This window comes from Mustela nigripes, chromosome X (assembly GCF_022355385.1).
Source record: "Mustela nigripes isolate SB6536 chromosome X, MUSNIG.SB6536, whole genome shotgun sequence".
NCBI classification, from domain to species: Eukaryota; Metazoa; Chordata; class Mammalia; order Carnivora; family Mustelidae; genus Mustela; species Mustela nigripes.
In genome coordinates, this window is record NC_081575.1 from 123,494,038 (window position 1) to 123,505,479 (window position 11,442).

The 11,442-nt window shown below is 50.4% G+C and overlaps 1 protein-coding gene across 3 annotated transcripts in view; it reads right to left on the bottom strand.

The window, feature by feature from the left end:
* Positions 1-10,829, bottom strand: part of LOC132007396 (granulocyte-macrophage colony-stimulating factor receptor subunit alpha-like) — a 29,045-nt gene extending 18,216 nt beyond the window's left edge. For all 3 annotated transcript variants that reach the window (XM_059385537.1, XM_059385538.1, XM_059385539.1), the window contains exons 1-3: positions 9,063-10,829; positions 4,343-4,436; positions 1,142-1,302 (exon numbers count right to left, since the gene is read on the bottom strand). In XM_059385537.1, coding sequence (XP_059241520.1) covers positions 1,142-1,302; positions 4,343-4,415 — 234 coding nt within the window. In that variant the 5' untranslated portion in view covers positions 4,416-4,436; positions 9,063-10,829. The remainder of the gene's footprint in view (positions 1-1,141; positions 1,303-4,342; positions 4,437-9,062) is intronic.
* Positions 10,830-11,442: the final 613 nt, after the last annotated feature.

Genomic DNA, 11,442 nt, shown 5'->3' on the forward strand with positions numbered 1-11,442 from the left:
GGTTAGGTACATAAACCCTTTTTAGCTATTCATTGAGCCATTTTTTATAAGCTCCATATGCAGGAGAATATATTTTTCTCCCTCCTCTTTATCTGTTTCTCAAGATGTTAATTCACAGGCCTCTGGGAACAGAACCTAAGAGGGTGGATGACGAGGTTTTTCCTTCCTGACATCCTTAGAATGAAACTAAGGGAGTGTGTGAACTAGGGGATGAATGAATAAACATAGCCCCCAAACGCAAACTGAATCCAGGGGAGCTGTTTTAACATGAAGGGAATGGAGCCCATTTAATGGGCAAATTCACATCTTTCCCCCTCCTGCCTCACTACGGGGAGAAATCAAATGAAGGCATACGCCAAAAAGACAGCTATTCTATTCTCCCTCATATGTGAGATGTAGTGTGTAAGTTTTATTCCTACCATATAGAAGCAGAGTGAAAGAGGTCATCCTATATATGAGATTTGCCCCAGTCCCAAATAGACCACTTGGGCATATGAATCATTTTGAGCAGGGGGCACCTGACAAATAGACAGATACAAGAGGGCTTCTCTGCCTCCTTATCTTCATAAAAGCAGAACACAAAAGACCTTTTCACAAAGGGTTTTCCCACCTTCTCCTGTGCCAAGAAGATGAGAGTGACCCTTATTACTGGAGAGGGACCACCAGCACAGAGAGGACACTGCACAGACAGACCTTACTAAAATAACCTGTACTGGCTATTAGTTCACCTACTGATTCCTTAGTCACGTCCCCACAATTTAGTGGCCCCAGAAGCCAAAATCCCCATTCCTTCATCATGAAATCTCCTCCATTTCTCACTCCTTTAAAAAAATGGCAGGAAATCTTCCTAGTCTGACCACTTCTTGGGGTGTTTACGTTGCTTCTGTGACTCTTCATGTATGTAAAAAGTTGAACTGAGAACAAATCTGTACGTCTTTTTCCCTGAAAAATCTGTCATTGGTCACTTTAATTTGCATGTCCCTATCACAGAACCTAAGAGGATGGAGCAAACGTTTTCCTTCCCTGACAAGAGCAATAAGAGTGGAAACCAAGAGCAGGCAGGGGACTCAAGAGTCATTTCACAAGAAAATTCAAGATTTCCAAGGAGCAAAGCCGTAAGGCATGAGCCATGAGCACTCACCTTTGGCGCTTGCGTGGTGGAGAAGCTGGGCATGGTGGGAGAGTTGGGAGGGGTAGATATCATGCATTCCTGCTGACTCACATTCCTTATGTAATTCCAGGTTAACATTCTTTTCCTTGAATCTAGCTGCAAGTTGGTAATAGGAGATCTATTGTCCCCTGCTGTCCTTAGAAACAAACAAACAAACCACTTAGTAGGAATTAGAACCCCCTCCCCAGGTGATGTCATAGTTACAGGTCAGGGGAGATAATCTGCAAACACCAGGCCTGGATTGTTACGTTTGTTTGTTTACTGAGGCCGAAAATCACGCCCAAAATAAACCATTTCAAAGTGAACAATTCAGGGACATTTATGAGCCCATGAAAAGACGCTCAGAACCATTAGGTATCAGGGGAAGGGTAACAAAACCCTAATGAGAAGTCACTTCATTCCCGTCAACTTAGCTTTCGTAATAATCATTTGAAAAATACAGAAAATAATTTGAAAAATACGAGGTAGTTTGCCTGGGTGGCTCAGTGGTTAAGCGTCTGCCTTCGCCTCAGGTCATGATCCCAGGGTCCAGGGATGGAGTCCCACATTGGGCTCCTTGTTCAACGGGGACTCTTCCTCTCCCTCTGCCTCTCCCCAGTGGCCTGTGCGTTCTCTTTCTCTCTCTCTCTCTTGCTCCCTCTCTAAAATAAATAAATAAACAAATAAATATAATATATATAATATAATATACATTATATATAATATATTTATATATAATATATAGTATATAATATAATAAATAAAATAAAATATGATTAAAATAAATACAATATAATAAATAAAATATTTTTAAAAAATAAAGGAAAATACAAGCCAGCTATTGTCATAATTTGAAAAGTAAAGAAAACAATTTGAGAAATACACAAGTTAAGTATAGTAATGATGAGAAAAATATGCAAAATAATTTGAAAAGTACAAGTTCACTATAACAATAATATGAAAAATAAAGAAAATAATTTGAAAAGTATGGAGAAGTTAGCTGTAGCAACAATAATTTGAAAAACAAAAATGATTTGAAAACTACACAAAAGTTAACTGTAGTAATAATATTTTGAAAAACACAGATGATACAGAAAATATTTTGAAAAATATGGACAAGTTAGCTATAGCAATAGTAATTTGAAAAATACAGAAAATAATTCCAAAAGAACAAGTTAGCTAAGTAACAATGTGAAAAAGAAAATAGCTTGAAAAATACAGAAAATAATTTGAAAAATACAGACAGGTTAGTTATAGCAATAATAATTTGAAAAATACAGACAACTTAGCTATAGTAGTAAAATCTGAAAAATACAGAAAACAACTTGAACAATATAGACAAGTTAGGTATAGCAATAATAATTTGAAAAAATACAGCCATGGGGCGCCTGGGTGGCTCAGTGGGTTGAGCCTCTGCCTTCAGCTCAGGTCATGATCTCAGGGTCCTGGGATCGAGCCCCGCATCGGGCTCTCTGCTCAGCGAGGGGCCTGCTTCCCCCTCTCTCTCTGTCTGCCTCTCTGCCTACTTGTGATCTCTCTCTGTCAAATAAATAAATAAAATCTTAAAAAAAAAAGAAAAAAGAAAAAATACAGACAATGTAGCTACAGTAGCGATAATTTGAAAAGTATAGAAAATAATTTGAAAAATACAGACACGTTAGCTATAGGAATAATAATTGGAAAAATACAGAAACTGATTCTTAAAACATAAAGAAATAAAAATTAAAATATCTTAAATACAGAAAAAGGTTTAAATACAGGAAATAAACTTTTAATACAGAAAAAAAATTACAGAAAGTATTTAAAGTCAAAGGGTAGGTTGTGGAGACATTAGGACCCTGTAAACCTTCTGGGAGGGAATGCAAACTGGGGCCTTCCTGGGTCAATCTAATTGAGGAGCTTCTGTCCCATGCCTTCTGGGTGGGCTTTGACTCTTGGGGTAGGGCAGGGAGTGGGGGACCTGATGCGTCACCTGGACCAGGAAGGAACCCGCCACAGGAGAGGACAAGTAGAAACTAACCATGAGGACTTTAATTCTCCCTGTTGGGGGAAAAAAAAAAAAGCACGAAGAACCAATTTGCAACATCAGAGCCAAGAATACAGAATGGGGGGAATGCAGTGTCTCTCCAAAAAATGGTGGGAAAAGCCGTCAGTCACTTGCCAAAGAGTGAAACCACACCACTAACCAGGTTCACCAAAAAAATGAGCTCAAACTGGATTCAAGCCTTGAAAGTGCAACCTGAAACCACAAAACTCCTAGGCAAGAAAAAAAAAATAAAAACGTAAAGCCAAGATGGAAACTTCCTTGATGACGGTCTAAGCCATGATTTTTTTTTTTTTTTTTGACTTGACCCCAAAAGCAAAGGCCACAAACGTACAAAGTAGAACATGGCCCTTCCCAGAGGGGCTTTGCAAGCATCAAAATTCCAGAATGTCTGGGCTCGGGTCTGGAGCATCTGTGAAATGTGGTCGTCCGAGGGGTGAATGCCCGTCCTCAGCCTCGGGGGAGGAGAGATGCCCAACGTCCCCAGGACCCGAGCACCCAACCAGGGGATATTTTTCTCCCTGTGTCTGAGCCATCTTTCCTGGGCCACCTGCCTATGATTTCTACGTTTTCTTGCACCTTTGGGGACAGGGTTTGTGGATTGGCAGATTTTTTTTGTTTTTAAAACATATACTTTTAAAAGATTTTTTCTTTCTTTCTTTTCTTTTTACTATTTTATTTCTTTGTCAGAGAGAAAGAGAGACAGAGCACAAGCAGGGGGACCAGCAGAGGCAGAGGCAGACGGAGAAGCAGGCTCCCCGCTGAGCAAGGAGCCCCATGGGGGACTCCATCCCACGACCCTGGGATCATGACCTGAGCCAAAATCAAAAGTTGGACGCTTCACTGACCGAGTCACCCAGGCGTCCAAAATTGTTGCATTTTAATAAGCTTTTCCCCCCCAGGACAGGCAGAAGGTCTGACAACTGAGCTGGGTTTGACTGACCTTTCCGTCCCTGATTCTGCCAGAGGTTAAACCAAACAACCACTTATAGGTTGATTTGCAAAAGGACCTCTTCCCCTACCAGGGTGGAGGGTTGGAGGGGAGATACCTCAGGTCTGGTGGACGGATGTTTGTCCCCTTCTGGCGTGGGTGTATGGTAGTTTCACCCCACCCAGACCCTGGCGTTGGAGCCCCTGCCTGTACCTACCCAGCTGTGCTCGTCCGCAGCACGCCGAGTTCAGGAGCACCAGAAAGCTCACAAGACCCAGCATGGTCGCCATGCACCAGCCCCAACACTGCACCTACACAGGAGGAGAACCCAGGTCAAAGGTCAGATTCCAAGCTGGAACCACCCCCCCCCCTTATCACCCTCAGGGGTGTCAGCGATAATGAGCCTTTACAGAACATGCAGGAGCTCTTGGGGTGCATCCCGTGACCTTATTTGGCCAGCAGTGCCCCATCCCAGTACTGTGTGGGGCCACCGTCCTATTCCCACACCCCTGGTTCCCTGCAAAATCACGGCACCTCTGAAACTCTGCTGGAATCCCCCCAAAGCATCAGTACGTTCAACATGCTTCCTTGATGACCACTTTCTGCAAGCTGGACTTGAACCAACTTTCCCCACCGGGCGTGATTTTCCTCACCCCACTGTCCCTGCCCATTGCTGGTCCAGCGCACATTCCTGCTGCTGAGATGCTTGTGTGGGGAACCATTCCAAACCCCTGAGCTACCGTCGGGATTATTTTAGGCTGCACCTCTTGTGCAGGGTGGCTGAGGGCAGCAATGGCCTGCCGTAAAGAAGAAGGAATGTGTGGTGAGGATACTGGTCCCCAGCAGCCACTTTGGGGTATGAGGCAACTCTGTCTGGCCCTGAGCCAAGCCCCCGGGGCTACCATTTCCCTATACAACAAAGGTCCCAGCAGGCAGGAACGTTCCTGGCAGCATTGTTAGGGACTGACCAGGGTTCACAAGGAGCTCATATGCCTTGGAGTCCATGTGATGAGTCCTGAGTTTAAAAGCCATCTGGAAGCGGGCAGCGAGTTGGGGAGCTGGTTGTGTTGCAGAGGCCAAAAAAAGCGATGGAATTTTCTGATGGAAGGTCTTTCTGTGTCTGGTGATTGCCTGGGCAGGGTTTGGTATCTTTGAGTGATTTTTTTTTTTTAAGAGTTTATTTATTTATTTGACAGAGAGAGATCACAAGTAGGCAGAGAGGCAGACAGAGAGAGAGAGAGAGGAAGAAGCAGGCTCCCTGCCGAGCAGAGAGCCCCATGTGGGACTCGATCCCAGGACCCTGGGATCATGACCTGAACCGAAGGCCTAGGCTTAACCCACTGAGCCACCCAGGCGCCCCTGAGTGATTTTTTTCTAATAGTTCTTCATCGGTGCAGATCAACAAGGGCTGGACACAAAGACAGGGCATGGCCTCAGTGGCTGAATGGACATCACCAGGAGTGAGGCCACAGGTCACCTGGCTGGGATGGAAAATCTTTTTTTAAAAAAATCATCATTATCATTATTACTATTTAGAGAGAAGGGTGGGGTGGGGGGAGAAGCAGAGAGAGAGAATTGCAAGCAGACTCTCTGCTGAGCACAGAGCCCAATGCCCTGAGATCACGACCTGAGCTGAAATCAGGAGCAGGACGTTTCATCAGCTGAGCTGCCCACGTGCTCCAAGGATGAAGTGTCTTTGTAGAAAAAACCGATATGAGCCTGGAGGCCACCAGAGACTCAGAGTGCACAAACCCCTCAGGCCATCAGAGTGTTTTAGCCTCTTTCCAACCTCCAGGGATGAGAGATGTTTATCTCCCTACGGGGAGGGGGGGGCAGGTCTACTCCTTTCTGCTCTGTGTCTCATTAGTGAGCGAGAAGTCTTCCTACATAGGACAGACCTAGGACGGAGGCGAGGAAATGAGAGGTTCAGAGAGTAGAGGTTGTAGGGGAGGAAAAATCGATTCCCTCTAACCTCTTAGATTCTGTTCACAACACCCGCAAATTAAGCAGATAAACAATTAACAGGAAAACCAGCCTTAACTACACTATATATGCATGGGGGTTCTTGAAGGAAAATGCAGCTCAGGGAGACAGTCAGATGATCACGGCTTATGCACCATCTTCAATTCAACATTGGAAAGGGGGTTTCTGGGTTTCGAACGGGGAAAGGCCTTATGGGGAAAGGGAAAGCAGGAAATGAGTGATAAATACAGGCTCTTGTTCTTAAGAATCTCTCAGATGATAAGAAATCTCTGGGTGTAGTCATCTTCCTGGTATAGAAACGTTTATGCCGTTAGAAATTTTATTTATGAATGTAATTTTCCTTCATGACGGGGAACTTTATGTCCTCTGTCTTCTGGTAGTTATGGAGACATAGAGAGCTTTTCCTGCTTCTGCTGGTTCTCCGTGGTCTGTTGCACAAAATCCTCCATATCCGTAAGAGGTACATTGGAGGGCAGTGTGGCATGGTGCCCTTCAAGACTGACCTTGGCCCCTCGGCTTGGGGTGCAGGGCTCCATATACCAGAGCAGTGGGTGAGAGGTAGGTGCTCTGGACCGGCCCATCAAAGACCAGCCCAACTAGAAGGCGTTCTCAATGCACCTGTTGTGGGTCAGCCCTGAGGCAGGGGCTGACCTGCCTGTGCCTGCTGGTGGCAGGTCTCAGGCACCTTCCAGCTCACAGCTTCTCACCTTCCCCTGTGGCCCTGCCACGCCACTGATGTCCATCGGCCACTCTGGGATCATTGCTGACATGTTCCCCACAAGGAAGGAAACACAGTGACATACGTGGGCCACAAAGGGAAGTCCGAGGTCTGTTTGGAGGTGCACATTCAGGACAGGAAGGACCGACGTGGCCGGGCCAGGGGAAGTGAACCCTTTGGGGAAGGGCCTGTGCTGGGTCAGGAGCCGTGTGAACACAGACCACAGAAGGGCCACACAGAACCTCAGGGTCGGCTGCTGGAGAAACTCAGAGGGGACAGAGCCAGGCCCCAGCGATAAAGTTCCGGAGCGACCTGTGAAGCCCATAGAGGAGAAAATGCTTTGAGGGAAAAGAGTCATTTTCAGGATCAGGAGCTGTGGTGCTGGCCTAAGGGGGCTTGTGAGCAGTGAGGTGGACGTGTCCCTTCTCCACGAAAGGGGAGTCCTGGGGGCTGAGTCGCGACCCCCTAAAATTCACATGTAGAAGCCCTTGTTCCCAGGACCTCAGAATGAGGCAGTATTTGGAGATGGAGTCTTTAAAGAGATTAAGGTAAAATGAGGCCATTGAATGGACCCTGATCCCATAGGACGGGGGTCCTTATAGGAGGAGAGGATGAGGACACAGACATGCACAGAGATGACCACGGAAGGACACAGGGAGGGCACGGGGTCAACACACCAAGGAGAGGGGCCTTAAGAGGAACCAGCCTCAGCCCTGCCTGGATCTCAGATTCTCAGCCTCCAGGTCTGGGATCAATAAATATCAGTTGTTGAAATCGGCGTATCTGGGCTATTTGTAACAGCCACCCTGGTCATCCGGCTGTCTCCCCGAGCCGCATTTTTCTCTGTGAATCCCAGTGCCTATATATGAAGTTAAGGCAGGTTTTTCTGTTAATCCTTTATCTGCTTAATTTGCGGGTGTCGGAAACAGAATCTAAGAGGTTAGAGGGAAAAGATCCTACGGCAGAGTCGCCAGGAAAACAAGGCGTGGTGATGCTGAGTGTTTAAGGCTGTCCCCACCATCCGTGGTGTCTGTATTCTGAGTCTTAGGGCCAGAGGATTGGGGTCCGTGTGTGTCACATTCAGGGCCCAAGAGTGGGGTCCAGGCAGGCACGGATTCCTGATGACTCCGGAGGTGGGAGCTGGGGGCAGGTGTGAGTCTCTGTGGGTACCAACCCTCCTCAGAACAGGTCAGCCTGCCGACATGCAGTCCTGTCATCTCGGGGCATCCCGCCGTGTGGACAGAATCAGAATCCAGGACCCCTGGCACCTGCTGGGAATGAGCTGTCCCCTCCGCAAACTCCCGATGGGTCCTGAAACTGCCGCATCGATTCTCTTCAACCTCTTCTCGCAGGAGACCGACAGGAGCCACGACCTACAGGCTGTGTCCCCGAGGCGCACGGAAACAAAACGTGGGTGTTTCTGCATTTCGCACGGGGCTCGGGGACCGGCGGAGGGACATGGCGGTGTCCAGGCCGGGGACGCCCACGCGGGAGTGATGAGACGCTGAGCGCCAGGCCTGGGACTTCTGCATTTTTCACAGAGTCTCCCTTTGCCTTCTCATGGCGTCGACCCAACGAGGTGCCCGTTAAGCCCGTTAAGCCCATGTGTCCCTAGCACCAGGGTGTTTCCAAAATGAACCCCGGGGTCCTTATGACACTGAAAATAGGCAAATGTAATTCAAAGGGGTTCGACGCATTTAGTCCTGAACTGGGCACCGGTCTGCTTTCTTTCTGGCATTCTGGTGAGATCGCCCAACCCCCGGCAGGGGGTCACTAAGCGTACCCAGCTTCTTCCCGGAGACGCTGCTTTGCCTCAGGCTGCAGACACCCCCCTCCACCCCACAACTTTGCCTGAGTCTCAACGTTGCTCTCGGGTTCAGTGGTTTCTGCTTCCACGTGGAAAGGCCTGAGCGATCAACATGCGAAGCCCGACCCTCGGTGACTTTGATCCTTAAAAACGCCCCAAAGAGGGACATCCAGGCCTTGTGCGCACTGGCCGGATGCCGCGACCGTTCACGCACCCCGTCTGGGAAAGGCACGCTCCCGCGGCGGCTTCCCCGAGACGGTGGTTCTGGTCTCGGTGCCGTGGGGGTGCTCAGCCCACCGGTCCACCCCCCAGCCGTCCTGAGAGGGATACACGGAGCTGGCACCGTGTTTCCCTCCCATTCCCAGCCTGCCCTGCCGTGGCATCACACCAAAGCCACTGCCCCACAGATGCGAGAAGCCTCAGACTTACTCATCCACGACCTTTCCGGAATGTTCTCCGCCCGTTTGGAAAGCGTTGTCCTGCCCGGTTGATGGGCCGCCCGTGAGGCCGTGGTCCGCGGGGCGACGGAGACCGGCCCGAGGGCCCGAGCAGAAAGTCGGGTCAACAGCCTTCTGTGCAGACAGCGGCCCGCGATTCACGCTCAGGTCAGTGTCTGCAGAAACGCCCAGTGTGCTCTCCACGGGGTCCTCCTTCTCGGCGGGCGGCTGGGTCCCCGTTATCTCCCCGCCGGACAGGAAGCTTTCCAGCCCAGCCCGCGTCTGTCTCAAGCTCAAAGCCGGCCCCTTGCTTTTATCAGCATCTCCGAGTTCCTCTTTTTTTTTTTTTTTTTCTGCAGCAGAATCCCTCTGGCCAGTCGCCCACCTGGTCCCTCTGGGGTGCATCGGGGTTTCGGGGCTCTGTGTCATGCTTCCTCGAACTCAGTTCTCCGAGATGCGCAGGATTCCCGTCCTGTTTATGTCCCCGAGGCTTCTCTGTTTCCCCAACGCTTCCCCACGATGGGACGGATCCTCTTCTCTATGGGAGCCTGTGTCTTCCCTCTCCCACAGGAACCCCACTCCATGACGCCTGGATGGACGGATCCGGTGGGGGAGCTCGGAAAGCGCTCGCTTCCGCGTCCCAGCGGGGTAATTCCGTGCCCAGCACTCTCCAGAATGCGGACGACCATTCCCGGCCTGTCTCCTCCCACAGAAATGGTGTCCTTGGAAGGCTCTTCTCATGAGATGGACCGTATCCCCCGGTTTGCTCTTCTCAAAGACTATTCTACCCCGCCGTGTAGACAAGAGGGATCCCAGGCGCCCCATGAAGGGCGTGCACGCGTGGAAATACAGCTCTTGGGATGCGTATCCTCTAGAGAACTCCTTGCCCCCTCGGGTCTCCAAACTCCCAACTATGCCCTGGGTAGAGAATGGGCTACCGTTTGATGGGGGACACGTCTCCCAGGATGAGGCAGTAGTTAGGCTCCTGCTGTTTATTTCAGGAGCCAGTGTCTCTCCCCCTCCCAAACCCAGAAGCCAGTGGGAAGTTTCTAGAACAGTGGGAGTGCTGGCGGGAAGGCTGTCTCTTTGCTTTGATTTGGAAGGGGACGCGCCGCGGGGCTGGATTCAATATGGCACCGTCTTCGGCGCAACTCCGGCTGGCGGGGAAGCAAGACCCCCACGCCGGCGGCCACAGAGCTGAACGGGCGGTCGGGAACTACGTGAGGCAGCAAACATGGGGCTCTGGACCCCTCGGCCCACCTGCTGGGTTATAAATCCCAGAAATACGGATGGCCTATCCACACGGATCTGCTCTCCACCGCTGGGGACGGTTTATGTGGGAAGGGTGGAGTCCTGATACCCTGTGGATGGTGTTGCTTTGTGGTGAGCACCCTGGAAACTCGTCCAAACACTCCTGCCCGACCCCCGGCTGCCCTGCCTGCGTATCTAGACTGACATTATCTTCCACAGGGTCCCCGTGTCCCCGACACGTGGCCAGCCCTGCCCCGGCTCTCCTGGCCCCTCTCCCCATGCCTGTGCAGTGGAAGCAGCCATACGCCTCCCCGGCCTCCTGGGAACCCCAGGGCCTGCCTAGTTGTCTGGTTTCCTGGAGGAGAGCTCCTCGCACCGCGGGGAATCTTCTTGTACGTCTGCAAGAATATGGGGCCCAGCCCGACTCTGTTCCCCCGAACTGTGACCTCTTCACCCTGTTGTGTCCCTTCCCCTAATGTTCTTCACATTGTGAGTACGAGGAAGCCAAGTGGGACCCCAGAGTGTTCATCTCAGTAACACAGGCTTCAGGGAGTCTTTTTCCCCAGAAGGCGGCCTCCTTGTGAGAAGAAAGAGCTCCAGGGACAAACCCCAATGTCAGGGTCCTGGGCGCTGCCCCCATCGGCTCCATCTGACCCCCAGGTTGCCTCCCGTCCTCACAACCGGCTGCCCCTGCCAGGTGTGGGGCGTGGCCTAACCCTAACCCTAACCCTGCGGACAGAAGTCCTACCCGGGGGATCCGCGGACCCCAGTCCTCTTGGGCGCCCTCTGGGGTCAGTCCCTGAGCTGGGATGAGACTCCCTCAGTATCCAGATGCAGAGGCATTTCCAGCGGACCCAGCGTGGCGTGGGGTCCCGGGGTCCCTCTGCACCTGGAATTGCTTCTCCTGGAGCTTCATCGTGTCCCCACACTGTCCTTGTCTTGTAGTGCAGGGCTTCTCCAGGGCATCTTTCCTACGGGGTTCTTCCAGGGTCACTGAATAGGTCTACTGAACAAAAGAAGTCTCTCCAGCACCCCTGCCCCCCTGAGTTTAAATTCCATTAAACTTCACCAAACCATCTACACTTACACCTGAAAATGAAATGGAACCAGCCTGGGAGAGT